The following is a 24,192-nucleotide window of genomic DNA, read 5'->3' as shown; positions in this document are numbered from 1 at the left end:
ACCATATATTTTTTATTAGCAAGGTTTTTACTAGAATTATTAATTCTAGTGATTAATATAATTACTAGAATTTTCAGGCAACCCCGTTTGAATTCCAGGTGACCCCACATGGGGTCCCGACCCCAAGGTTGGAAAACACTGAACTACTGAGTTAATATTTCCTCCTGCTCTCAATAGGCGAGTCCTGCATCTCTCATTTGGACGAGATATGAGCTCTGTGAGCTCATGAGCTTTTATTCTTTTAGAAAGAAAAATATCTTCCCTCAAGCCATAAACTCTCCATTGCGTAGATGACTTCATAAGCTGCCGTCACTGGGATTAGTAATGCTCACAGCTGATTGGCTTCCAGGGAAAAGGGCTGGGATCCACTAATAAAAGAATGCAACTTGTGAAATGTTGAAGTAAAACAGTGAACCGTCCAAGAGTAACACAGCATTTCCTCAGTGGAATCCCAACCAAAGGAAAACAAGGTAAGGTTTTCTTTCTTTAACTTAATGACAGATATAAACCCACACTGAGTATGAGCTGCAGTAAACATATTAAATGCATGAATTGTTTTGGAAAATCTAAATTCTGAACTTCTTTTTAGTTTAAGCTTTGTCTTTGTCCACTGTACATGGAGAAACATCTCTGTATCTGTGTGTTGGAGAAATGTCTTGTATTAAACATATCAAACTTAGACTCATGCTGATTTTGTCACAGACAAACAGTGTCTGTAAATTGTGGTATATGAAGATGTTCCAAATGCATACTGTTACTTATTCAATGAAAAGGATGATAAACTCAAAAGTGTAATTACAAAATTTGGTTCCATTAAATGAAATTCAGTGGCTTACTCTCTTGATTAAAAAAAAATTGAACTGAACGGCAGTAGATCTACTTGACAAAACACTACTAACTGTTGTCACTGCTGTTATTGGAAAACAGTTGTTTAACTATGGCAACCACGGTCTCCCAGGTGACTCACTGTGGACCACACCTCGTCTGAGGCACAATGTGAGCCACATATTACACACCCAGGCTCTGATGAGTGTGGATTCCCAATGCTGATATGACCCCAGACGTGAGCCAGTGCATGTGTGTGTATTCATCAGAAGGCATGCTCTGAGAAAAACTTCACTTATGGTCAGCCAGGGATACATATTCTGACATGTGCCTCATAGGGAAGTGCAGGATGTTGTATTTACTAACCATAACAACAGCTGTCATGTCATTTATTGATTATTTATTTATCTATCTCGTGTGAGAGCACCACAATGTGCGTCATTTTCTATGAATCCGAGCATCTGGGAGCACACAGCTGACAATGGTAGTGACAAAGGCAGAACCTGAGGACAGGGTGTCTGATCTGTACCCTTTGTGTGTGTGTCTTTGCTGGTCTCAGAGGACGCTGAGCTCTCCTAACATGATGCCTACACCTCAAGGCATGAACCACATGATACCCAAGCACGTTCTGAGAGTGGGCCAAACAATACGACTGGATGAGCTGCAAGAGACCAGAGTGGATGAGCCCAGCGGTAACCATGGCGATCCAGATCTGGATGTTTGCTTAGAAAATCTCAACCAGCTCATCCTTGAACTGGATCCAACATTTGAACCCCTCCGAAGCCCCTCATGCATCAGTCCTGCAGGTACAGTAAAAATAAACAAACAAACGAGCAAACAAACAAATACATAAATAAATAGTGAATTTTAAAGGTCAGTATTTTAGAGAATGGCTGTTGTAGGGATTATAGTATCCCACTAATTACACGAATATTTACTAAAGAAAACTTGTTGATCAGAAATGATTTCATTTGATTGATTTGTATTTTTTCCACTGAATAGAATAATCTTTGAGCACAGCAACAGTCTGTTACAGAAATAACACACAACAATGCTGTTACTGACCAATCAGAATGAAGCCAACAAAACTCTGTGATAAAACACGTATTCAGAGAACGCAAACCACCCCAAATGGTGTGCATGTGTGGATCAGCTATTTCTTTTTAAACTATGGACGTGCTAAACAAATTTCATGATATTTCACGAATTGCATTTTTTACGATTTTTTGAAAATGGTGCATAAAAAATAACAAAAGTCAACAGAGCGTAACGGAAGAGAAATGGAGCCGAACGATATTTCGTACAAAGTTGAAGCTTGGTACCAGTCATGTGTCTGTCAAATTATATTCAATTCCAATCAGTATTTGTTGAGTTATAATGAAAAATGTGTGGTAAATGGGATTTTCAATGTTAAATGGAAATGTCCACAGAGTTCACATTCCACAGTGGATGTGGACAATTTTGCGCCAGATACAAGTTATTGTTATGAGCTACAGGTGGATCAAATTGGAGGCTAATCGGAATCATTTTGAATTTTTTAAATGAATTTTGAAAAATTGATCAGTGATGAGAGATAGGAAAGTTGTAGATTTTGTGACCTTGCTGTGACCTTGAACTTTGGCCTAATTGGCCCAAAATTTAATGGGTTCATCCCAGGGCCTAGGCCTATCTGTGGGTACAATTTGATGAGGATGGTTGGAATAATTTTCCCATAAAGTTGCTAACAATCAAACAAACAAACACACAAAGCAGAGTCATGACAATACCTCTTGGTGGAGGTAACAACACACAACAAAATGCTGTTATTGACCAATCAGAATGAAGTCAACAAAACTCTGTGATAAAAATAACCACGACACGGGCAACACGGTAGTGCAGTGGTTAGCACTTGTGCCTCACAGCAAGAAGGTCCTGGGTTCGATTCCAACACCAGTAGACGGGGGGTGGGACCTTTCTGTGTGGAGTTTGCATGTTGTCTGCGTGGGTTCTCTCCAGGTACTCCAGCTTCCAAACACATGCGTTAATTGGTTAATCTAAATTGCCCATAGGTGTGACAGTGATTGTTTGTCTCTTTATGTTCAGCCCTGCCATGAACTGGCGACTTGTCCAGGGTGTACCCCGCCTTCGCCCTTATGTAGCTTGGATAGGCTCCAAGTGACCCCCATGACCCTAGTGAGGATAAAGCGGGTTCAGAAAATGAATGAATGAATTAAAAATAACCATAGCTTGGATTTGGAAGAGGAGAGACAATTAGCATCACTCTCCTCTTTGTGACTGATAACTGATTTTTCAGGATCTGTTTTTTAATCAGATGTAGGTTCAAAGGTCAGTTTACAGTCTCTGATACATTTTATATCAATCCGACATTGACAAAGACGAAAATGAAGGGAATTTTATCCAAAATTTTTATATGTTTTAGTTAGTTTTGTAAACATATAATACAGTTTCAATTAGTTATTGTTTTTTCTTTTAATTATAGTTTTTATTTATTTCAGTTAACGAAAATGTTTTTACAATTGTAGTTTTTGTCATTCTGTTAGTTTTCACACACACACACACACACACACACACACACACACACACACACTCTCTCCATCTTTTAAGTTAGTTTTCATATTTATTTTGTCACGGAGTAACTGCACTACTTGAGCATCTCTGGGATAATATAGTACCACACCCAAGGTACAAACAGTGAAGCTCACCGTCAGAATAACACCAGTACAGTGTTGTGTTTACTGACTGATGCTTTGAAACTAAGCGTATAAATAGATTTCCTGTAGCTTGTCCTTTCTTTGAAAACAGTATGCTTATGACACTACAGAGCCAGGGCTTGTGAGGCCAACGAGAGGAGGTATAATGACACACTGATCAAAGGTTAAAGCAGGAAAATTACTGTTGCAACATACACGCTTCCTTCTGTAAAACTGAAACAAATTTGACCAACTGAATAAGCCAGTTAGTCAGTATGTAACTAGGATGTGCCCCCCTGGTCATGGACGACCACGCAGCATATTTTCCACTCAGACTGTGATGCAGAAGAACAAGTCAAGACTCCTCTGGGTGATTTGGAAACATGGCAACAGCTGAAATGAACTATTCGACATTAGAGATGGAATAATCTGTGTGGTGCAAGTAGGTACCTGCACGGGAAATGTGAACGTCTTTGTCATGTGAGTTTTGGCAGCTGTGTGTTTACTTTTGGAGCCCAAGCCCATTTTGCTAACACAAAACCAAAGTCAGCAACGTCAGAGAACATGCACAGGTTTTTGGGTTTTTTTTTTCTGTTGACTGGATTATGGAAGTAAATCTGCATCATCAGATTCTGAATTATAAAAGACACTAAATTTTTAGCACTGAATTTTTTTTAAATTTGAAATGAATTATCTGAATTTTTTCGGCGTCACATGACCAACCTAACGTAACTCAACTGGCTGGCTGTCGGTTCGACTTGAGATAGAATCATTGCTTATCCTCAGTGTCCCGGATGTGTGATCAGAATTTTTTGCGTCTGAATTTTTTTGCTTCTGAAATTCTTGCTTCTGATTTTTTTGCAACTGATTTTTTTGCAACTGAATTTTTTGCATCAGAATTTTTTGCATTTGATTTTTTTGCATCTGAATTTTTTGCTTCTGAATTTCTTGCTTCTGAATTTTTGGCATCTGAATTTTTCGCGCCTGAATTTTTTGCAGCTGAATTGTTTGCATTTGAATATTTTGCATCTGAATTTTTTGTGTCTGAATTTTTTGTTTCTGAATTTTTTGTGTCTGAATGTTTTGTATCTGAATTTTTTGCATCCAAATTTTTTGCATCTGAATTTCTTGCATCAGAATTTTTTGCATCTGAATTTTTTGCATTTGATTTTTTTGCATCTGAATTTTTTGCATCTGAATATTTTGCATCTGAATTTTTTGCATTTGAATTTTTTTTTAATTCTAAATTTATGAACATAGTAAAATTGAGAGACAAAAAATTCAGATACTTAATTTCAGTGCAAAAAAAATTTCAGTGGTACGAATTCAATAATTCAAAATCTGACGAGACAGATTTACTTCCATACCGGATCACTTTCACTTCCTTTATGACATTTCCTGCCTTTGCTTTTATTTTCTCGTCCAGATGAAGACGTGTCTGGCTGTGTCCTGGTCTCCAGAGGGTGTCCCCCCTGCCCCCCTCCCACCGTGGTCCAGTCTGTGTCCCCTAACATTCCCATCCCCACCCACAGCAGTCTCAGCTGCAGCCCCCATGGCACACTGGTCTTCTCTGGCTCTCCTTCCTCCTCCCTTCCTCCGCTCCCATGTGGAAGCGCACCTCGACGAATTCCTGGACCAAAACAGGACGGAACCATTTCCCAGGGTTCCCTGCGCTTGACTCACTCCAACAGAAACAGTGCTACCTCGCTCCTGTCCACGTCAACGTGCTCAGATACCAGCTACATCCTCGGCAGGTACAGATTAATATCATTTGATGTTAATGACATTGCAGTTTGGAAATTTTTTTTTATCAGATTTAATTTATATTTAGTTTTACAGTTTGTTCTTTTTTAAATTATTTATTTATTGTATTTATTATTATTATTTTTTTTTTTTTTTATTATTATTATTTAAATTTTTATTTTTTTTTTTAAATTTTGATATTTTTTTATTTTTAAATGTTTTAATTTATTTTTTATTTTATTTTATTTTTTATTTATTTATTTATTTAACACTTTGGTTTTTGATTTCACGTCCATTTTAAATGGATCCGTGAGTGCGTAAGTACTTTTAATTGTATTTATTTTAGAGCTAAAATGATTAACCATTTAACTCAAATCCCAAAAAATATTCAAATACAGTTTTCCATTGTTGTGTTTCACACGGATGCTTATTGTGATGCACATGATACCAGGATTATCACAAAATTTGTTCCATCTTAAGTTTTTGCTAAATTAGTAAGTTGAATACAAATGTGTTGAAGTGTACATTTTGTTTGTAGATGTCATTTGACTTGTTTGTATCTATATATATTTTTCTATATACTCTCAATACTGTTATTGTTGTTATTTCTATATAGATATTTTCATATACACTGTAAAAAAAAAAAAAAAAAAAAAAGTAAAAAAAAACAGCATTATTCTGGCAGCAGAGGTGCCGAAAATATAGTGTAAAATAACCATCTCATAAAAATACAGTAATTTTCCATAATTAGTAGTTTTTTAATAGTTTTTTGCCCTGACTTTACATCAGATTTAGCTTTTTTTTTTTTTTTTTTTTTTTTTTTTACTTTTTAATGTTTAATAAAGAATATTAATACAATCAAATTACATATATATATGCACACACACACACACACACACATATATATATGTATATATAATTTTCAATGAGAATAAGTTGTACAATCCACTGATAAAAACTGTATTTGGATAGTTTATCAGTGCTTATACATGTTATACATTCACAAAACTACATTTATTCAACGTTTTTGTTGTGAAACCTCCCGTAATTACACAAAATATTTGTCAATTAACAAACAAGTCTTGTTAAACTAGAACAAATACTTCTTTTACAGTTAATTGTCAGTAATTTACCTCGTTTTACTATTTTTTTTTTTTTTACAATATTAAACTTTAAATTAACAGTTTAATCTCATAAATAGAAAAGAAATATTTGTGAAATTATGATACATTTGCAAATGTATTTTAACTGTATTTTTCTGTGAAAAAAGAAAAAAATTCTTTTAAAAAATTTAAATTTTTTGGTTATTCACAGTAAAAGTTTTTTAATGTTATTTTACATTTGCCATGTAAAATCACAGTCTGCTTTTGTAATTTCATTGATATTTTCCTGTATCTTAAAAATACAGGAAAAAGCTACAAAATAAACAGTAAAAATTCTGTTAAAATCCAGATTTTTTTTTTTTTTTTTTTTACAGTGTATCCTTTTACTTTAATATGTTTGTGGTTGTTGTTTTAGCTGGTTCCAGAATAAAAGACAAGCTGTTTGTCATTTTCAGCCATGTGTTCTTCACACAGTCAAAATTTTTTTTGGCTATTCAAATAATTGTTTAATCAAACTAAATAAAATATTTGATAGATTAGTTGATTACAAAAGTAATCGATAGCTGCACTCTAATTTATTTTGAGGTATGGGTTTATTTTTACCTATTATCTTAGGTGAAGGGGGTAGGATAAATGAATGCATGACATCAGATATAACAAAGTCTCTGTTTACTAAAGATTGTACATATTTTATTTTTGTGACGCACACAGCCAGATTTACTAACCAGCAGTTAGTTTGTTAATTTTTGTTTTTACTTTAACACTGCTGGTTTTAACAGTAGTTTTTAAAATGTAATATGTCCTGAAGTCATTCCTCTTTAAGTGGTGTCTTAAGACCATGCTGCGGTTCTTCCTGTTTAGTAACCTGTCCTTGGCCAGTGAAGATGCCGACTCTCCAGAGTCCGGTTCCATCCTCGAAGAGTCTAGAACAAATGCCAGGTACAGTCCAGACAAAACCTCAGCAGCAAAGCAGGAACATTTCCAGGAGTTTCACAGTAAAGGCGTCCACAGCAGTCCTGCTTCACTGTCTGGGTCTTTGACCGACATTCCCATCCTTCTGGTCAATGGTGCACCACAGCCAGACCTGCACCTCCTCCAGCCTGGACCATCTCCTGGACCACAAACACACACCGGCTTCTCAAAGGCATTTTCTTCTCACAGTGAGTTTCAGTCACTTCCGTCCATTTTGTTTGCATCCCATTTTCAACATACAGTATGTGACTCAAATTTCCAATTTCATGGCTGCTTCAGGTCCATTTCATGCAAGTCAGCCCTCGATGAAGTTTGTCATGGACACGTCAAAGTTCTGGTTCCGTCCACATATCAGCAGAGCAGAAGGTAACATTTCAAAGAGACATTTTCCCCTCTGTATTATGAACACACATTCGTATAACACTAAGAGATATTAGCAACTCTGTTTAATGATTTATTTGTGATGTTTAATTCATTTTAGCCGAGGTCCTGATAAAAGACAAAGAACCAGGAACATTTGTGATTCGCGACAGCACCTCCTACAGAGGAAGTTTTGGTCTGGCCATGAAGGTGGACCAGTCACCCACTGTGTTCTCTGCAAGTGCCTACCCAGGTAAGACTAGATTAGATTACATTACATTACATTAGATAGAACTTTACTGATCCCTTAGGCAGAGCCCTCAGGAATTTATGGCTCCAGTAGCAGCACAACATCAAATGATGTTGATAATAATGCTAATGCTAATGCTAATGCTAATAATAATAATAATAATAATAATAATAATAATAATAATAATAATAATAATAATAATAAGCAGAGGTAAAAAACAAAAAAACAAACCTAAATTACCGACAACAACAAACAAACATTGTACACTACAATAAACAATAAACAACAAATCCAACATTGCACCACAGAACTACACAGTTCCACTGAGCAGAGGTAGAGTTGTTCTATCGCCTCCTCATCTCCTCCTCCTCCTCCTCCTCCTGCTACTCCTCCTCCTGCTACTCCTCCTCCTCCTCCTGCTACTCCTCCTCCTCCTCCTCCTCCTCCTCCTGCTACTCCTCCTCCTCCTCCTGCTACTCCTCCTCCTCCTCCTCCTCCTCCTCCTGCTACTCCTGCTACTCCTCCTCCTCCTCCTCCTCCTGCTACTCCTCCCCCTCCCCTGGAGTGCAGAGTTGTACAGTTTGATGGCTCAGGGGACAAAGGAGTTTTTCGTTGTTTGTTTTAGTCCTGAGGTGTAGCCTGTGGCTGAACAGACGTCTGTGTGCTCTGATGACAGTGTGCAGAGGGGGACTGCCATCGTCCATGATGGACTGTCATTTCTTGAATGTTCTCTTCTCTGCATCCATCACCACAGAGTCCAGCTTCATGCCGACCACAGAGCCGGCCTGCCTGATCAGTTTGTAGATCTGATCTTATTTCCACCACAGAAGTCATGTAATCTGACTCGGTGGAGGATCGTTCACAGGCCTGTCATGCTACACAAAACAAACCTACTGCAGTTTTGAACAGATCCATCAAAACATCCTGGAGATTTCTCTCTGCATATTGGCATTTTAATTGAATTATGTGATTGTGGAGTATGTGTTGGACCATGTGTCTGTGTTGTTAAAAAGTCACAACAGTAGGTATGAAGGATAGCAAACAGATATGTAGTCCATCAGCAGAATACATGCACATTTTATCTATATAAATTATAATTCAAATATTGTATATAATTTTACAAGTAGGTTGTTAAAAAAAAATGTACTTAATTGCTGGGAGGGTGTTGTGGAATAGACACTTGTGTTGTTTGTGAATACTCGGACTATTGCACAACTTTGCTTTTTAATAGACATTTGTCAGTTGCAGGGTGTTGTTTATATCATCATCATCATGTAAGATATGGTCATTTATAACCAAATGCCACATCCAACACAATTAGAAGCAACATTATCCCACAATTTGTGGGATGTGCAACACAAGGTTATTATTGTTAGTGAAAACTAACGAAATGACAAAAACCAGAATTGTAAAAACATTTTCGTCAACTGAAATAATTAACTATAATTAAAAGAAAAAAATGATAACTAACTGAAACTGTTTTGTGTGCTTACAAAACTAACTAAAACTTATAAAGATTATGGGTAAAATTCCCTTAGTTTTTGTCTTTGTCAATGTTGGACCGATATGAAATTGATTTATTTCCCTCAAGCAATTTTATCTGCTGGCACTGTATGATATTTAACAGTTTGTCACTTCTTGTCACTTGTGGTTTCCAGTCGTCTTCTTGTCCCCACTCTACCTGGAAACATGGAGACTAAAGCTGGGAGAAAGCAGCAGAGTCCTGTCTGGGATTTATTAGAATACGATGGAGAAGAATAGAAAAGATATGACAAAACTAAAATTAATACTAAAACTAAGTATTTAGAAAAAAACGAAAACTAATGAAAACTAGCAAACCTGCTCTAAACATGAATTCAAACTAACTGAACTAGAGAGAAAAAGTCAAAACTAAATAAAACTAAACTATAATGAAAAATCCAAAACTATTACAACCTTGGTGCAACATTATCCCATAAACTCTGGGATAATGTTGCGTAGTTTATTAGCAGCTAACAACTGAGAGAATATGAGTCATTTAGCTGACTGTGCTGATGTGAATGAACATGTCCGCAGACATCTAATGACTGTAGCCAGACACAGGGATTTTCATTTTTCCACCCACAGTATACACTGTGAACAGAAAAGAAAACCAGCTGTTTATGAAACAGTAAGATGTCGCAGATGAAAACGGACCGCACTCACAAAACAATGTCTATGTTTACATGTGCTAATTTCCCTTTTTATGATTTGTAATGCAGGATATGAAACATACGCACTGCATCAGCAAAAAGTCTTCCTCAATATGATGTTGCGCTACAGAGCAACAACTATTTTTTTTTATTTTCTTTTTCTGTGTTGACTAGAAAATTTCATCATTTTCTGTCATTCTGTTCATTTTCCATAAAACATAAAAGTGTTTCCCACAGCTCAGACTGACATCTTCACACTGTTTTCTCTGATGTTTGCCTTTATTTCTTTGTCAAAACAGGAGAAAGCAGTTCAGATCTTGTTAGGCACTTTCTTATTGAATCATCAGCCAAAGGTGTACGTATTAAAGGCTCTTCTCAGGAACCATACTTTGGTAAGTGATAATTTCCTACACAAAATAAGTTGTATCTTTAGATGAATTCCCCCAGTGCACATGAGTGTACGTCCTGCACGTACAAGTGAATCAACTACGTCTTATCTTTTGGGATGTGGGTGGTGAGCAGTGGGTGGATCTGGTGCTTTTCAGTTCATATGAGTTCATTGGGCATATGCTCGTCTATAAATGGCCACTATCAGGGTTTATTGTAGTTTTGTACCAGATCTTGTGAAAAATATCTGGTGCGCTAATTAAAATTTTACCACTGAAATGGAGACAAAAACATGCCGTTGAAAAATCCGGTGTTTGTTTTTACTCAGTTTGCCTCAAACATCAAGTCATTTAAAATTTGGGTGCGAAGTACATGTTAATATCCTGATTTAAATATCAAGACAATTTTTTTTGTTGAGTTTCACCTTCTCATTCACTGTGTTGGTGGTACAGTAATTAAGATGAGGTGTTGTTGGTAAACTGGACTTGACTCTTTAATGGACCAGTGTTATGTACACTGAACAAAAATATAAGCGCACCACTTTTGTTTTTGCTCCCATTTTTCATGAGCTGAACTCAAAGATCTCAAACTTTTTCTGTGTACACACAAGGTTTATTTCTCTCAAATATTGTTCACAAATCTGTCTAAATTTGTGTTAGTGAACACTTCTTCTTTGCTGAGATAATCCATCCACCTCACAGGTGTGGCATATCAAGATGCTGATTAGACAGCAGGATTTTTGCACAGGTGTGCCTTAGGCTGGCCACAATAAAAGGCCACTCCAAAATGTGCAGTTTTATCACACAGCACAATACCACAGATGTCACAAGTTTTGAGGGAATATGCAATTGGCATGCTGACTTCAGGAATCTCCACCAGAGCTTTTGCCTGTGAGCTGAATGTTCATTTCTCTACCATAAGCCATCTCCAAAGCTGTTTCAGAGAATTCATGAAGAAGACTGTGCGAGGAAAATAGTGGTCACACCAAATACTGACTGGTTTTCTGACCCCCCTGGACCACCCAATACAGTAAAAGTGCACATTTTAGAGTGGCCTTTTATTGTGGCCAGCCTAAGTCACACCTGTGCAATAATCCTGCTGTCTAATCAGCATCTTGATATGCCACACCTGTGAGGTGGATGGATTATCTCAGCAAAGGACAAAGGAGAAGTGTTCACTAACACAGATTTAGACAAATTTATGAACAATATTTGAGAGAAATAGGCCTTTTGTGAACATAGAAAAAGTTTTAGATCTTTGAGTTCAGCTCATGAAAAATGGGAGCAAAAACAAAAGTGGTGCGTTTATATTTTTGTTCAGTGTAGTTTACATAAAAGAGATCAAATATTAGGTACCATTTAACATCTACTATTGTCATCTACATGATTATAGATAAAATACATGTCACTGTCACTCGAAAAATACATTTGCAATTAAATATGTCAGTTATTGCCTGTGTTTTGCCTAACCAAAACATGTTTTTGTACTTGTGCAGGTAGTCTATCTGCCCTGGTTTACCAACATACTATCTGTGCTTATGCTTTACCGTGCAAGTTATTGCTCTCCTCCCAAGGTAAGCCAACTAACTGCATAGTTACTGTACTGTGCATGTGTTTTTTTCTGTATGAAATAAAATGAAAACCCTATGTGTTCTTCCCCTCCACAGAGCTGGACAAAACAGAAGACAGGGCAAACACTAAGCCAGGGTCTGATGACAATAATAAAACAGGTGAGTACTTTTCTTAGCTGCTAAGATGTGAAAGAACACCATTTAATGCAACAACTACAACATATCACACTTCAAAAACTGAATGAACTGAAATAGGAAAACAGATGAAAACTGCTGACAATTAATATCAAAATGTTATTGTCAATATGATAAAATATGTAATATTCTTACCTTCATTTTCTGCTATCATGAACATTTACAACTGTTCTTTACTACTGTAAGTTATTTTTGTCAGTAATGCTTTACCTGAGGGGTTGGGGGGGGGGGGGCAGAGTAGAGAGCAGCAGGATGGAGTTGGTAAGGAAGACACAGAAGATTTTTATTACTTTTAGCAGTGTTTTAGCAAGATTCTAAGTGTGTTTTTGTGCTGATAACTTGTAGATAATTATACTATATATGTATGTATGTATGTATGTATATATATATTTCATATAAGCTAAACATTTGAGCACATGTAAAACTGTTGTAATCTCAAAATCAAAGTCAGCTTTTTAATTTTTTCCTATAACACACTATTTTAGACCTTTATTACATGTAATAATGATAATTAATGGGCAGATATTAAAAGTTAAGTTCCTCCCGAAAAAAAAAAGGTGCAAAAGAATTGGCAAAAAAGACATTTTCTGACACTTTCATAGCAAAAAAACCATAAAGAAATCTAGGTGGCCTGCCATTACAGCTGTGTTTTATGTCCTGTTCACACAAACATGGGTATTCTTCCAAACTGATATCGTTTTCCTCTGTTTTTAAAAATGTCTACATGATTTTTGTTTTTTAAAACATCTCCACACAACAACGCAGAAGCAACCACAAACTGGTCCAAACTCTCAGACAAACCATAGTTGGTGACTTTAAACTGTGATGAACAGGAAGTCCAGTTTGCAGCTTAAGTTACTGGAAGTGTTAGCTGGGCTTATGGATTTGGTCCATCTCCCACAGGTATCCATGCTGACCTCCATCTACTGCAGGTCATCCACTAATTTATACCTGGATCTGATGATTCAAGTGCAGCTTCACTGGAGTTTTTAACAGTCTGTTCTTGAAAAGGCATTTTAACAATCCTAAGATGCTGTTTATGTGTGGAAAATGTCAGTTGTGCAAAATATACACATTAGTGTGAACGGTTTAGGTTTAGGTTTAGGTTAGTTTATTTCAGACACAGACATAATACAAAACATATGAAACAAAAATAAAAATAATAATAAACAATACACAAATAAAAATCAAACAATAGAAAAATAATAATAATAATGATAAACAATACACAAAAAATCAAATAATAGAAAAAAAGAAAAAAAGAACAACTGTTGTGCCTGTTAAAAATAAACCCAGAGGTCTTGGATCCCAATAACCATCTTTTATGTTAAAATCATAGACTAGACCGGCCTCCAAAATAACCCTTAACTGTAAACAACGTGACAATCAAAGAAGAGAAAAGTTTTTCTGTCTCATTATACATACGTCACATGTAACCCATTAGTATTAATAACACGTTATATAAGTAACAAAGATGAGTTTTTTTGCCACTTATCTTACCATAAGTGCATGTGAAGACGCTGACTTGCTGTAAATATCTGTCTTGTCTTCTGGCAGTTCAAAATAAAAGCAGTACTTATTATTACAAAATACACTAAATATATCTTTAGCCAATGCTTAATGCTGAGGAAAGAAATCATAGGCATAGGCAAAACTTACCTAATACATGACTCCTGATGATACAATCAATGAAATTGTGCAAGATGTGTCCTGAATTGACTTTAACACACCATGAATTAATGATCAAACCACTGGGACTTTATGTGATTACACAAGACTTCATGATAAGACCACATCCCCAATGAAATCTGCACAGTTGTATAAGGGTGTAGTATTATGTTGAAGCAAGAACTGTCTGGTGTTGGAAAGACTGTGTTGGTGATTGGCAACAGTTCCAGGGCTTGGCCGACGAGGAGACAGAAGAGGAAGAAGGTGGAGGGTGGAGGGTGGAGGGGGGTGGGGGTGTGAGAGGCAAGAATGAACAAGTATGTAGGAAATCCAGACATATATAGGCACATGATGAGAGCGGAATGTTACAGGAGGGGTCGTGCTCTTTCATTTCAACTAAAAATTAATCTGAAATGAGTTGATCTACAGGGTGGGGAAGCAAAGTTTACAATGAACATTTAGTTGTTTTTTTCTCAGCAGGCACTACATCAGTTGTTTTGAAACCAAACATATATTGATGTCATAATCATACCTAACACTATTATCCATACCTTTTCAGAAACTTTTGCCCATATGAGTAATCAGGAAAGCAAACGTCAAAGAGTGTGTGATTTGCTGAATGCACTCGTCACACCAAAGGAGATTTCAAAAATAGTTGGAGTGTCCATAAAGACTGTTTATAATGGAAAGAAGAGAATGACTATGAGCAAAACTATTACCAGAAAGTCTGGAAGATACTATTAAAGAAGAATGGGAGAAGTTGTCACCCCAATATTTGAGGAACACTTGCGCAAGTTTCAGGAAGCGTGTGAAGGCAGTTATTGAGAAAGAAGGAGGACACATAGAATAAAAACATTTTCTATTATGGACATTTTCTTGTGGCAAATAAATTCTCATGACTTTCAATAAACTAATTGGTCATACACTGTCTTTCAATCCCTGCCTCAAAATATTGTAAATTTTGTTTCTCCACCCTGTATACAAGTATTAACAGTGGATGTTTTACTACTACAACAGTTAGAACAAATAATAGAAACAATAATAGAAACCTCTGCCATCTATGGAAATATTTAACCCTTTCATGCATGAATTGTGAGAACCTTAGTCAAGATTTTTTTCTTCAGTGTTTTTATTCCTCCTTAGGCATGAAAAAAAAAAACAATGCAATCAAGTTTTTTTTTTTCTATGGAGTTACAAAAATATCCATGCATTTAATTTTTGACGTAAAGAAACGTGTTTAAAACCCAATATCAGAAAATGATATGAAAACAATGAAATAAAAACATGTTTAATGCTGCTAATCTGATGTCTTCTCACATTGTAACATATTCTAATGCTAGTAATTACACACTTCATGGAGATAATATGCAAAAAAAAACCTTCTTGTCTAACAAATAACAATTGATTTACACTAAACATGCGACTGCAGATCAGGTTTATCAAGAACAGCAAAGTTACAGTGATGGTCTGAATGTCAGTGTATGGGATGGTGCGTAAGTGTCCACTGTGTTGGCTGATATGGAACTAAAACATCAAAACTCATTAATATACAAGAGAACAGCTGGAGAAGAACTGTCCACTGGAGTGACCTATGCATGAAAGGGTTAATAAACACGATCACAACTATATGGATATGTGAGTGATGACGATGAAGGCAGGAGAGAGGAAGGACCACAGCAGCAGGTCCAGCATCTGATCATCTTCTCAGTAAGAAGACAAGGTCTGAATCTTGGTGTGCTGATCCGCTCCAGTCTGACCTTCCCAGGCGTACCAGAGCAAATACCAGTACAGCTTTTGATCAACTCAAAAACATTTCCAGAATCAAGAGTTTTGAGTTTGTTCTCATTCAGATCGTGTGATAAAAGCCCTCAAAGTGCATCCTGATTTGAACCCATAAAGACAAAAGTATCTACCGATCGAAAATTTTGAAGAACTTTTGATCCACTAATCATATCAATACTGTGAAATAATTCAAAGTCCAAATTTAAAGTCAGCTTTATTGTCACTTTTTGCCATATGACACACATTATTTCTGCAGCATTGGCTCATGTATTTTAACAAATGAAAATGGTTGTGGATGCTTGTTTTCATGTAGAATTAATGATATATTTTGTGAAAAAGTCATGTTTTGTTTTTGTTTTGTTTTTTGTTTTTTTTCCATTTTCTCTGTTTTGATATAATAAGTGAATTTACTACATTATTCAAATAATTGAACTGGTATTCAAAGGGTTAAAATCCTGACAATGATTGAATATTTGGTAGTTTTGAGCAGGGCTGAAGATATTCAAGAGATTTATTACAAAAACAAACACTGATGAATTTATTGCAGTTTTTGTGTGCATGTACATATTTGCCATGTGTCCAGAGGGTGCAAAATGCATCAACAGACTATAAAATACATGTAAAGGTTAAAAGATTTCAAAAAATTTAACTGGAAAGAAAAGTTCTTCCCGAATTCATGCCACAAGCTGCAACACAATGAAAAATTATCACCAAATAACAAAAAAATACAGAATAAGAATAAGAATAAAAATAAAAATAATAAAATGCCCAAGGAGGACATAATGGTTAAAATTATAAAATATGTCAGATCAGCCAGGGTTGACCTGGGTGGATGAGGTATAACTTGATTCCAACCCTACACACATAGTTCCATTCAAATGTCACATTTAAATGATGTGTTCTAACATTTTCTTTTCATCACAGCTGCCAACTTCCTGTATCTGAATCTGGTTCCCACTGAGATGCTGACGGGCCCCTGTGCAGTGCAGAGGGCGGTATCCTCAACACTAGAGTCGACCACGGGCTCCTTCACGCCAACCATAGTCAACATGAAGGTGTCTTCAAAAGGTGTAACGCTGACTGATATCAACAGGAAGTAAGAAAAAAACCACACATCCATCTGAGATTCTGTACTTACAGTCATGCAACATCAGAGTGGTGGATGGGGGTTTTGGTGTTTCTGTGCAAAAACCTTTCTGAATCCTGTCTTCTCAGGCTCTTCTTTAGACGCCATTACCCTGCTCAGCTCCTCAGTTACAGTGGAGAAGATCCAGATGGTCGACGGTGAGTCTGAAGCATCACATGATGTTAAATTTCAAGAGAAACTGGAAAGGAATAATAAAAAAGTGGTGCCAGGCACAACAGACCCCCCCCCCCCCCCCCTTTGCACGTATCGTAGCTTATTTTAGCATCGATCCAGCTGATGCCATCATGTCTATGCATGTGCTGATGTCACTATATCAGTTGCCTCTATAAATGTGCCAAGTCTGAAGTAAATTGAAACAAAATTGATGTTTTTATGGACAACTGAATTTTCACCCATTACACGTAAATGGGAGAAAAAAAACATTTTAAAAATTCCTAAAAATTGGAAACTTTGACCTACTTTCCCCAAAATGTAATGGCATCTATTCTGCATCACTTCCAATCTATAAACCAAACTTGGTGTGAATTCACCCAATAATTTTGCTGCTACAGACATTTGAAATTTTGCCCATTATAAGTAAATTGGGGGAAAAAAAAGATTTAAAAAATTCATTTAAAAAAATGTGAACGTTGACCTACTGTTCCCAAAGTGTAATCAGATCTATTCTGGATCATTGGCAATTTAAACCAAATTTGGTGTGAATTCAACCAATAGTTTTACTGTTAGAGTGTGGCCCATAGATCATGACTCCAGTGTCGTCTTCATCATCTTCGTTGTCTTTGTTAGCAATTTCTGCAAACATCTGTGTCTCTAAACTAAAGAGAAATCTAGATTTTCAAATTTTTTGAAATATTAAAAACTTGCCTGTACTTATAATGGTTCATATTTTGATGGCTTATAACAGGGGTGTCAAACTCATGTTAGTTCAGGGGCCAGATTCATCCCAGTATGATCTCCAGTGGGCCGGACCAGTAAAATAATAACAGTGAACAAAGTAAAATTAAATTGTGATAATGTTAACATCATAAAAATCTGAATAACATGAACAACTGGAAACGTCTTAAGAAAAACAACTGCAATTTTAACAATATTCTGCCTCAGTTTATCAGTTTATCATTTACACATGTGCAATACAACTTACAAATACACAAAACATTCAATGACAGGCAGCATATTGGTAAAATTGCATTTACTTATCTTAAGACATTTCAGGTTATTCACATTTTTTGTAAAACAGTAGTTTTTTTAAATATAGATCTTGTACATGAAATGTACTATAGAAATAAACGTGCCTTGCCTTGCCTATAAACATTTTCATGTAATTTTACGTTTTTACACTAAAACCAAGAGAAAATTTGCTGTTTTCATTATCTATAAGTTTAATATGATAGTGTTTTACTGGTCTGACCCACTTGATATCTCATTGGTCTGTATGTGACCTAAAATGATTTTAACATCCTTGATTGTTAATATCTTGTGTAATTTTTGTATTTCACAAATTCATCCTACTGGCCAGACTGGACCCTTTTGTGGGCCAGATTTGGCCCCCGGGCCGCATGTTTGACACCAGTGCCTTATAACATGGAAATGTTTAGAGATGTCAGTGTAGAAATGTTGTCAGTCGCCCCTAGAATACGGCGCTCACTAAACAGACACCTATGAACAGTCCAACCAGTGGGCTCTTGACTTTGGACTCAGTTACAGTCCTCTACTACTGAGCTATTGACCGCTGATAGGAAGTTATATATAGACTTTTATTTCATTTGTTGAGTTATCGTCAGTGGAAAGTTCCACCCACTTCTACTGGGAGATTGAGCTGCTGCATCAAGACCACAGGACGACACAGGACCACAGAAGCTGACACCCTCTCAGATTCAAGTTGACCTAATTTTATTAAGTGTCACTGTGAGTCACAACAGTTCACCACCATGTAGGAAGGTTTTTGTTTTCTTTATCAAAACTTCATTACCTTTAATGGCCTGTCCATACCACCTCCATTCCTTAGTAAATAGTGAATTTAATAGTGAATTTAACCCTTTCATGCATGAATTATGAGAACATTAATCAATATTTTTTTCCCTGAGTATTTTTATTCCTCTTTAGGCATTAAAAAAACAGTGCAATTGAAAAAAATAAAAAATAAAAATCTGAACCTACTTTTTATGAAGTTGCAAAACTATCCACTCAGCTGGATGTCATGCATTTAATTTTTGAAGCAAATAAACATGTATTTACTGATCTACTGTGTGAAAACATTTTTAATGCAGCTAATCTGATGTTTTGTCACATTTGAACATACTCTAATACTAGTTATCACTGACTTCATGGAGATAATATGCAAAAAAATAATAATAATAACACCTTTTTGTTAAAAAAAAAAAAAAAAAAAAGCTGTTAATTACAGTCACATAACGATATCAAGCAATTTTTTACACTTTAACATATCACTGCAGATTAGGTTTATAAAGAACAGCAATTTACAATAACTGTATGAATGTCAGTGTATAGTATGATGCATAAGTGTCCACTGTGTTGGTTGATATGGAACTAAAACAATATTTATATTAATGAATATACAAAAGAACAGCTGTAGAATAACTGTCCACTGGAGTGACCGCTATGCATGAAAGGGTTAAAAAACTGATGGAGTGATTTCAGCACCCAAAATTTAGGTTAATGATGAAGTATTTAAGCATCAAACTAGCAAAGCTCCCATAGGAACAAATACATGACATTTAATGTGCCTAATGTATTTGTATTTAATGTATTTAATGTATGTATTTTGAAATTTCACATCAGAAAAAATGGACAGAACAGCATCTGAAGAAATAATGGATTTTTTTACAAAAATGTGGTAATTTTTTTTCCTTGCTAGATTTTCACAAAGGGGAAAAATATATATATACAAAGTGTTTCCACAGACTTATAGAGCACAGGTGTCAAACATGCGGCCCAGGGGACAAATCCGACCCGCCAAAGGGTCCAGTCCGGCCCTTGGGATGAATTTGTCAAATGCAAAAATTACACTGAAGATATTAACAATCCTTTTAATTCCAGTTCCACACTCAGACCAATTCAATCTCAAGTGGGTCAAATCGGTAAAATACTACCATAATAACATAGAAATAATGACAACTCCAAATTTTTCTCTTTGTAAATGTAAATATTTTCATGTATTTACTCTAAAACAAAGTATAATTTCACAAAAAATGTGAATAACCTGAACAAATATGAACAACCTGAAATGTCTTAAGAGAAGTAAGTACAATTTTAACATGACTCCACCTGTTATTAAATGTTTCTGTATTTGCAGGTCCACTGTGATCCGTAGGTTATAATGTACATGTGTAAATGATAAACTGAGGCAGAATATTGTTAAAATTACACTTATTTTTTCAGTTTGTTCATTTTATTCACATCTTTTGAAAGGATAGTTTGTAAATGTAAACCTTTTCATAATGTAAATTTACGTTTTTTTGCTCTAAAACAGAGAAAAGTTTGAAGTTGACTTTATTTATATACTATTACGTTATTATTTTACTGGTTCGGCCCACTTCAGATCAAATGTCGCTGAATGTGGAACTGAACTAACATGAATTTGACAGCCCTGATAAAGAGGGGACAAATGAATATGTGCCATGTTGTCAGAGGGTGGTGCTATTGGTTAAATTACACACCGCTCTGGTAAACAGTTGAAAAAGTAGAGGATTGTAACTGATTCAAAAGTCAACAGCCCTTTGGTTTGACTATTTAAAGGTGTCTGTTTAGTGAACGCCTTATTCTAGGGGCTACTGACAACATTTCTACACAGTTATAAACAGAAATATTGTCATTTACAGTATTTCTTTGTAGAAAATGCCGACCAGGTTAAATAACAAAAAGGTTTTTTCAGACTTTTAATATAATTTTAAAATAAATAAACAAACAATTAATGATAATAAATAGAAAATAATTTTATGAATGTTTTTAAAGAACATATACAATACAGATGTTTTATTGTACTGTGGAATGACCCTGAATAACCCCAGTCATGGCTTCAGTGCTCAGTCTTGTCTGGTTTTTCTGTTAGACCTTCACATTGTGGATGCATATTTTATGCAAAAACTCTGTGGTCATAACTCATCCTCTGTCTGGCTGTCTTCCTCTTAATTATGTTCCAAAACCAGATTCATCCTGAACTGTGTCTTTTTTTTATTCCTGCAGGTGGGTGAAAGGTTCAAGTTTTGATGCCAGGTAAGGTGTTTGACTTGTTTGATATTTTAAGTCTTACAAGATACACTCCAGATCAAAATTTGAAGACCAGTTGAAAAATTGCATGAATTTATATTTTGCACTGTTGGATCTTCAGAAGGTAAATTCATGCAATTTTTCAACTGGTCTTCAAATTTTGATCTGCAGTGTGCTGTATGTGAATCAACTTAAATGAGTCACTTACATGTGGATTCATAACTAAGCGCTCTCCTAAATCTGATAGTTTCTTTCTTTTGCACAAACAGGATGTTTGGCTTTGTGGCTAAAGGTATTGAGGCTGGAGTGGAAAATGTTTGCCACGTCTTTGCAGAGTACGATCCCCTGCAGCCCTGCGCCAAAGTAATAGAGTTTATTCGAGCAGCCATAGCCAAGCCATAAGGGCACAGAGATGGACACCTCACCTGGTAGGATGAGATGGTACTGGAAAACTGAAAAAAAACTGTTGTAAATATCAGGACGCTGGACTTGGAACAGACTTTAAGTCAAGATCAAGTAAAAATGCTTAAACAAAACTGAAAATACATGAAGCTTCTCAACCAATTAATTCAAATACTGGAAAACAGCATCTTATGTGTTATGTTAAAACATGTTTGTCTTGATTTTCAGAAGGATTTATCTGTAAACTGAGCAGATATAGGAGCTTTTTTTCTAGAATAAATGAATGCTTTTTATAGAAAAGTTGGTTGGTAAACAACTAAAATACTGTCATCCCTCACATTTCACTCTATATCTGTAGAGTTTATTATGTATTTATTACATTACACTGTACACATTTCCCCTGTATGTTAATAATGATTAAAAAAAACAACTTGTTAAAAAATAAAAATGTTGCACTGGTGAACTTCATTTATGACTGAGCTACCGTGAAACAGAGAGACAGAATGGTTGAAGGTGTGAAAATACCTCAGTATCACAACAATCTATGCCAGACATTGTGGTTTATCACTGACAGCCACTGAGGGTAAAGATTTGACACAAAACACACACCTAACAGTCTGCTCATATTTTATTTTACCATAAATGATAAATCATTAGATAAAAGCAGAATGCTTCCTTCCGAAGTTACAGAGCTCCCAACACGAAGAGCGTGCTTCTTGAAGCAAAGCAAAAAAAAGGACAAAAAAAAAAAAATCCCCACAGAACTGCATAGTCTTTAAGTATTTTCAACATATTCCGAGGCCTCCAAATGCAATGCACAATGGTTCATATTTCATTTATATATATTTTTTTAAAATATCTTTGGTGCCAACCAAGAACTTAGCATAAAAACTCTAACGGTGTAACAAAGGCCTGCGTTACACAACATGAGTTGAAGACCCACTGCAGTGTTTTACTATTTACAATTACTGCCCTCCTGTGGTGGAGACGGGGAATACTCTGAGATGCGTGGTGAGTGTTAGGACAAGCCTCACTGTTTTTAAGATCACAGTGAGCAGTTTTGTGGAGTAACGGAGTGTAAAATGTCACCTACATTATTAGCTTAAGTAGCAATCATGTCTATTTTTTTCTGTATAGAGACCAAAATGTGACAAAAAAAGATCCTCCAAACACACTTGGTCAGGATATCAGTGCTGATGTTCTTCTAAGTGCAGTTATGTGTCTGCAGTGCAAAGCATTTACACAAAATCTACGAATAAAAGCCCACCCATTCAGAGTTCACAGTAGTTCAGTGATGTACGACTCCACACCTCCGTTCATCTTTCCGTCTGACTCCTGTAACGAGTGTTAATCAGAATTAAACGCTGTATTTAAGCAGTCATATAATCAATGGAAATTCTTTTGTCACGTGACACTTCTGTACCTGCGCTGATAACAGAAACACATCATAAAATGAGATACATTTTGTAATGTGTGATTACCTTTGATGTGGTTTTCTGACACTATAAAAGCCTGACGGTTATCCTTATAATGATAGAAATCTCAGTCATTACATTCAGTGTAAAGTGGAAATCTTATTAAGCATAATAGGATGATAATACTGAATATGTTAATGGCACACATGATATTTCTGTAACTTCAGCATTACTACAAACAGCTGCAACAGGAGACACCAGCGCTGACTGTGGAAACCAGCAGCGACAGAAGTTAAGGTGTGATTGTTGGGATGCTGCGGGATCTCTTCATGATGAGTCGAACCTCCACGTCGGGGAGGCTGTCCTGTTTGGTCTGGGCGCAGCCCTCGTCGGCCGCCGCCATGTGCAGGTCAAAGCGCAGCGACACCGACTTCTTCCTCAGTTTGGGGTTTCCTCTGAAGAAAGAGCCCTCCCACTGTTTGATCACCTTGTCGATCTTCTCTGTCCTGGTGGGAAACAGTTTAGAAAATATCCAACTTCGTAAAACGCACAGTGAAATGTATTCAACCTTAACAAAACTGGGGTTAGGGTTTGGACTGTAATGGAAGTGTAAGGCCATAGTGCACGGAACAGACTTCATTTGAAAGGTAAGATTTTCTAGTTCATGAATTTACATGTGACTGAAACACATCCTAAACTAATGGTCAGTTTGATTATTATTGCATGGCTCAAATATAACCCGAGCCCAGGGGTGTTCAACCTGCGGCTCCAGAGCCTCATGCGTCTCTTCATCCTCCTTGTAGTGGCTCCTCCCCTTACTGCGGTCAAACCAGCCGCCATTCTCCTCTGCATGGTCAAACCAGCCGCTAGCGTTTTTCTGGTGCACTACTCATTCAACAGTTACGGTAGATGAGCTGCATGGAGCGAATGTGCCTTCAACAACAAACATAAGGGCTCATTTATGCTCTACGTTAAAGACGCAGATGGATACGTATGGAGGGTTCTGTCCGTCCTTTGAATATTACTCATGTAATTCTGTCTGTTTTCCGGGAGCTTGCAGATGTGAACCCAGACGGAGAATATGGAGCAGAACAACTGGGAACTGTGGAGGCAGTGTTGAGTTTTAAAGAGAATCATTTCCATAAATAGCGATACTTTTCATAGAGCGACTGTATGAGTATGAGTACTGTGTACTTTTGGGGTAATCCTACAACAGATTCCCTTCCAAGATACTAAAGTGTGTTTTTTTGTCTGAAATAGGCTTTAAGACTAAATTCAATGATGA

General features: G+C 36.2%; 2 protein-coding genes across 3 annotated transcripts in view; one reads left to right on the top strand and one right to left on the bottom strand.

Moving 5' to 3' along the window:
• The first annotated feature begins 389 nt into the window (after nucleotides 1–389).
• Nucleotides 390–21,905, top strand: LOC115426811 (tensin-4). The gene is made up of 13 exons (XM_030145046.1): nucleotides 390–470; nucleotides 1,385–1,631; nucleotides 4,942–5,269; nucleotides 7,223–7,521; nucleotides 7,613–7,699; nucleotides 7,815–7,946; nucleotides 10,414–10,506; nucleotides 11,997–12,074; nucleotides 12,168–12,230; nucleotides 16,641–16,812; nucleotides 16,932–17,000; nucleotides 21,067–21,096; nucleotides 21,360–21,905. The coding sequence occupies exons 2-13, from the start codon at nucleotides 1,406–1,408 to the stop codon at nucleotides 21,490–21,492; spliced, it is 1,710 nt and encodes a 569-aa protein (XP_030000906.1). The 5' UTR covers nucleotides 390–470; nucleotides 1,385–1,405; the 3' UTR covers nucleotides 21,493–21,905.
• A 197-nt stretch (nucleotides 21,906–22,102) lies between these two features.
• Nucleotides 22,103–24,192, bottom strand: part of krt222 (keratin 222) — a 59,528-nt gene continuing 57,438 nt past the window's right edge. For both annotated transcript variants that reach the window (XM_030145062.1, XM_030145055.1), the window contains exon 10: nucleotides 22,103–23,413. In XM_030145062.1, the coding sequence (XP_030000922.1) occupies nucleotides 23,200–23,413 (214 nt within the window). In that variant the 3' untranslated portion in view covers nucleotides 22,103–23,199. The remainder of the gene's footprint in view (nucleotides 23,414–24,192) is intronic.

Source organism: Sphaeramia orbicularis, chromosome 1, assembly GCF_902148855.1.
Source record: "Sphaeramia orbicularis chromosome 1, fSphaOr1.1, whole genome shotgun sequence".
In the NCBI taxonomy this organism is placed as follows: Eukaryota; Metazoa; Chordata; class Actinopteri; order Kurtiformes; family Apogonidae; genus Sphaeramia; species Sphaeramia orbicularis.
The sequence above is the reverse complement of the archived record's forward strand: the minus strand, read 5'-3'. Positions and strand labels throughout refer to the sequence as shown.